The following is a 4769-nucleotide window of genomic DNA, read 5'->3' as shown; positions in this document are numbered from 1 at the left end:
AATTGATTGAAATCGTCCGTTTCAAAAATTGAGTCTATGTAGCTAAGAACTCGGTTGATTGTTATTTTAAAGTTAGAGCAATAGCCCACTGAAACCGGACTTCAATATGAAGGAGAAATACAAATAAAAGAGTTCAATCAATGAAAGGAGAATATAAGTGACTTACTATTGCTTCCATGGTGTCTGATAATAGAGTACTGCTGGTCTGGGTTAGATGGATGACCCTTGATTTGCGCCAAGAAGTGGGTTGCATTTTGTTGGGTCGCTCACGGTTTGTCCAATCGTGATTGTGCACAAGTTATGTTGCATGGAATAGTTGTTCAATGACGTTAAGTAAAAGGTCATAGAAAAACTGAAAAGAATTCTGCGTCCAGAGACGAATTATCGCGATTTTTATACAGATAGTCGGAGGTAGAAGGTATCAAGATGGACCTACCAAAGGAAGAGATGAGCCTCGAAGACAGGGTGGAACTTTAAGGGAAACCAATGGTGTTGAAGATCTGATTAGCATTTTTAATCATTGGTCCTGATCGGTTTTAGTGGGTAAAAGTCGTAGAAATTAAGGGTGAGGTTAGGAAGATTTGATGGGAGGAGACGGTTTGTTCTTGAAGATATGGATCTTTAGGTATAGATTGAGTAAGAGGTGGAGAATGAATGTATCTCATAGTTTTGGGCGGGAGTTGTGATTGGCCGAATAAGTTAGGTATGAAAAGTGCGGTGGTGGTGGATTCTTGTGGAATAAAAAAGGTTTTACGGAGTGGGAAGGTACGTACAAGTGCAAGAACGTGAAAGGTGGTGTCTTGGACACCCGGAAGGGCCAGGATGTCATAAATCTGAAGTTGGGATACAATTTTATGACGATCGATGAAGAGATGGTGGCGGGTTATCTGGTGACCGACTCGAAACCTCCTTAAGCTTCATATAAGTCGCTTCTCGGTTCCTCTTCGATTGTTTGACTGATAGGATACATATGGATTCAGATTAGAAGAATGTAGGTTTCGAGCCTCTAGAGCAGGAATACTTCGAGTTATTTTTTTTTTACCGGAGATTTGTTAGCACAGAGTTTCAAATTCTATAGCTCTAAGAGCATCGGACATATCCGGCAAACGTTTCCAGATATCGATTGTTATAGCAAATACTGAACACAGAATGTAGGCTAGATTTTTACGAATAGGCACTGTTTCCTGTTATTAAATTTTTCCGGATTGCCTTTGATTTGACGTGGGCAACTGTTCGCCAGATGTGTCTGTTTCTTATGTCCATTGTTACATTAAGAGAATAGAGGTTCGAGAAAAAAAAATTCTTTAATTGCCCAAAATCCGCAGGACGTAATATAAATATCAAAAAAGTTATCAAGTTTTCCTTAAATATCTCAAAAAATATTAGGCAAATAAAAAAATGTTTTAAACAAAAATTGTTTAAATTAATTGGTAGAAAAAGACGGTGTAATAAAAAATTGGAGTTTCCATTTAAGAAAAATAATAATCAGTAAATATCTCGAAAGTGGTGCCATTTGTAAATAAAATAGTATAGCTGTTTTATGTCTCCCATGAAATCATACAACTTTTATACGAAACATTTTCGCTGAAAATGCTTCGTTGAAGAATTATCGAGGTGTGTTTTTTAAAATGGGACACCCAGTATATCAAGTTTTCTAAAAGTAACAGACCTCCCCTCCTATCTCAGAATCTATGCAATATAGGAAAAAATGACTTAAACAAAAGTCTTAGGGTTCATAAAGTTCTGTTTTTTGTGACCTCAAATTGAACCTTGACCTCAACCTTGAAGGTCATTTGAAGGTCAATTGCGTTTTTTAAATGGGAACTCCTATTTTTTATTACATTGTTTTTTTCTACCAATTAATTTGAACAACTATTGTCTAAAACATTTTTTATTTGCCTAATATTTAAGATATCTGAGGAAAACTTTATCTTTTTCAATATTTAACTTACAATATCGCAAACTATTTGTCGGAAGAAAAAGTGGTACTAGGCTTTCTTGCTTTATTTAGTCTCAAGAATATATTGTTACAATAGTGCCCTGTTTGTTAATTTGTTAATATGATGATTTTAAAATTTCCAAAAGTCAGTAAGTTAACAAAAGTCAGGGTGCTATTGTAACAATATATTCTTGAGACTAAATAAAGCGAGAAAGTGTAATACCACTTTTTCTTCCGAAATAGTTAGCAAGATATCGTAAGTTAAATATTGAAAAAGTTATCAAGTTTTCCTCAAATATCTCAAAAAATATTAGGCAAATAGAAAAATGTTTTAGACAATAGTTGTTCAAATTAATTGGTAGAAAATAATAATATATTGTAATAATAAAAAATAGGGATTCCCATTTAAAAACGCAAGTTGGCCTTCAAATGGCTTTCAAAGTCGAGATCAAGGTCCAATTTGAAATCACAAGAAAACAGAACTCTTTATGAACCCTAAAACTTTTGTTGGAGTCATTTTTCCCTATATTGCATAGATTCTGAGATAGGAGGGGGGTCCGTTACTTTTGGAAAACTTGGTATATATCATATACATATAATATTACATATATAAATATTAATTTTCTTCTGTGAGTACAAACACAATCGTTGAGAAATAATTAAAGACATCTTCAGTATGTTCGTTGTCAATAAGCTTAATTTTTTAAATTATCTTTACCTGTTTTCTTCCACCATATGACAATGACTTTAATTATCGTAGTTAATAACGGCAAAGTGAATTGTAGATTGTCTATCATTGCCATCATGTCATCCCGAGTTCTCAATAGTGCATGTATCGCGGGAATTGCGCCAATGAAAATAAACAGGAGTAAAGAAAATAATGCGCGCAGATCTGATAAAAGTTTATCACAGGAACTTTTGTTATCATTCGGCCATATACCGGCGATATTCAGTGTGAGACGATTCAGTTTAGTTGCCCATTCAAAACCTACATATACAAACAGATTCAGTTTTCGATTAATAATCAAATAGTTATTTACGATTCTTTAATCATTTATATGCATACAAATTTTTTCGTTGATTTATATTTTATGTATCAAATTTTAATAAACACAAGCACCTGCACATGTTTTAGTTTCAACGATATACATGCTGCGTCTTGTAAAGCTACGTATAGGTTAACAATTTATTTTTCGAAGCAGAATATACTCCATAGACTTATGAAAGTGACAAATGTTGCGTGTTACTTCGATCAAAGTTCACAAACCTAGCGTGTTTTATATTTATTGGAAAACTAAATATTTCAACTGACAATGTATATGAGCGCGCACTTTACAATTGTTGTGATCGCCAGATGTTACGATCCCATAAGAAGGTAAAATATTGAGGATGAAATGAATAATAAGAAGCACAAAAATGAATAAAAAGAGAGCACAGGGTCGCAGCTACGAAACATTTTTATGCTTATATCGTTATGTTCTAAGTATAATAACTTTGTCAAAGATTGACGTGGCATAAATTTTGAACACAATAAGTTGAGAATTATTCTAATGAACTTAATTGGTTAATAAAAAGAAGAAATCTTATTTCAATTATAGATAAATCTTAACTTTTTCAATAATATAATATTTCTAAACTGTTAAAAGTCATAATGATTATTATAATCTATTAAAATGAATGCATCATTTTTTTTAAATGTGGTTTCTTGAGTATTTCCGATTATTTTCTTAATTTTTATAAGAATCTTGATACACCGTCCCTGACCTTCATACATATCAAATTTATAAAGTTTTACGTAATATGTATGTCATTACAGTTGCCATACAACAACTATTGTACAAATTTTTTGCCGGCATACTATTGTACTCTTCATACTATTGTCATACTATATTCCGTCTATCTGAATAACAATGAAGCATTTACATTCTACATACAATGTATCTTCGTTTTTTAATATAATCATATATAATACGTACCTTTGCGGGACACAGTTATTTGTACAAGCCGGTAATAAAAATTTTGCATCATAGAGTTTATTGACAAGTATATTATTTTATTTCTATAATTACATTATTTATTTGTACAAATTATATTTGTATAAATTATATGTGTACAAATTATATTAATAATGTTTGTATTTTTATTTATAATTTGTATTTATTTTGTTACTTGTATTTATAATCTTGTTATAATTTATATTAGTTATTTATATTCGTAATGTAATTTATATTTAATTATATTTATACAAATTAAATCAATGTCTTCTTGTACAAAAAAAAATTATTCTTTACAAATATAGAATAAACATAATCATTTAAACCCATAGCACAGAAGTTACAACAACATTGCTACAATGTTGTAATGCTGTAGCAACATTGCAGCAATGTTGCTGCAACTTCTATGTTGTATGGTAATAGTTGTCGTTGACGTTAATACTTTATACTACCTATCGGATTTTTAATCCTATTACGATGAAAATTCGATTATTTTGAAGCAACAAAATCATCGATGTTATTTCGAATGTCTTCGATTGTCTTGAAATGATTCCCAACTGATCCTATAGTGAGACCTTCATTTTGGAGCAAAAGCATTATGAAGCTTTCTGAAAGATGGGCCAAGGTCATTGAACAAAATGATATTATTGCTTTGACGGTATATTTACTTCAATAAAGTTCCCTTTGTGTAAAAATATTGCGCTCTGACGTCTCTTTATATAGAAAATTTGAAACGAATTTTCCGAATAACTTAATAAAAACCCCAAAGAGCAACTATTTATGACATTATTTTTCTCTCTAAATATATTGTACATGACTCGTTATAGAAATGAATA

General features: G+C 31.3%; 1 protein-coding gene across 1 annotated transcript; it reads right to left on the bottom strand.

The window, feature by feature from the left end:
- Positions 1–1052: 1052 nt before the first annotated feature.
- Positions 1053–3167, bottom strand: LOC112589054 (uncharacterized). The gene is made up of 3 exons (XM_025300912.1): positions 3060–3167; positions 2658–2927; positions 1053–1138 (listed from the first exon to the last, which is right to left on the bottom strand). Exons 1-3 carry the CDS (start codon positions 3088–3090, stop codon positions 1053–1055), a joined length of 387 nt encoding a protein of 128 aa, XP_025156697.1. The 5' UTR covers positions 3091–3167.
- Positions 3168–4769: the final 1602 nt, after the last annotated feature.

Source organism: Harpegnathos saltator, unplaced genomic scaffold (assembly GCF_003227715.2).
Source record: "Harpegnathos saltator strain DR-91 unplaced genomic scaffold, Hsal_v8.6 scaffold39, whole genome shotgun sequence".
Taxonomy (NCBI): domain Eukaryota; kingdom Metazoa; phylum Arthropoda; class Insecta; order Hymenoptera; family Formicidae; genus Harpegnathos; species Harpegnathos saltator.
Note: the sequence above shows the minus strand (reverse complement) of the source record. Positions and strands in the feature narration are given on the sequence as shown.

Excerpts from the sequence above, each read along its gene's own strand:
- LOC112589054 (XM_025300912.1), bottom strand. The coding sequence starts at position 3,090 with ATGTATATCGTTGAAACTAAAACATGTGCAG. Across the intron at positions 2,928-3,059 it reads TGAAACTAAAACATGTGCAG|GTTTTGAATGGGCAACTAAA; the intron begins GTGCTTGTGTTT and ends TTGTATATGTAG. Across the intron at positions 1,139-2,657 it reads CATATGGTGGAAGAAAACAG|TATTTGCTATAACAATCGAT; the intron begins GTAAAGATAATT and ends TTCTGTGTTCAG.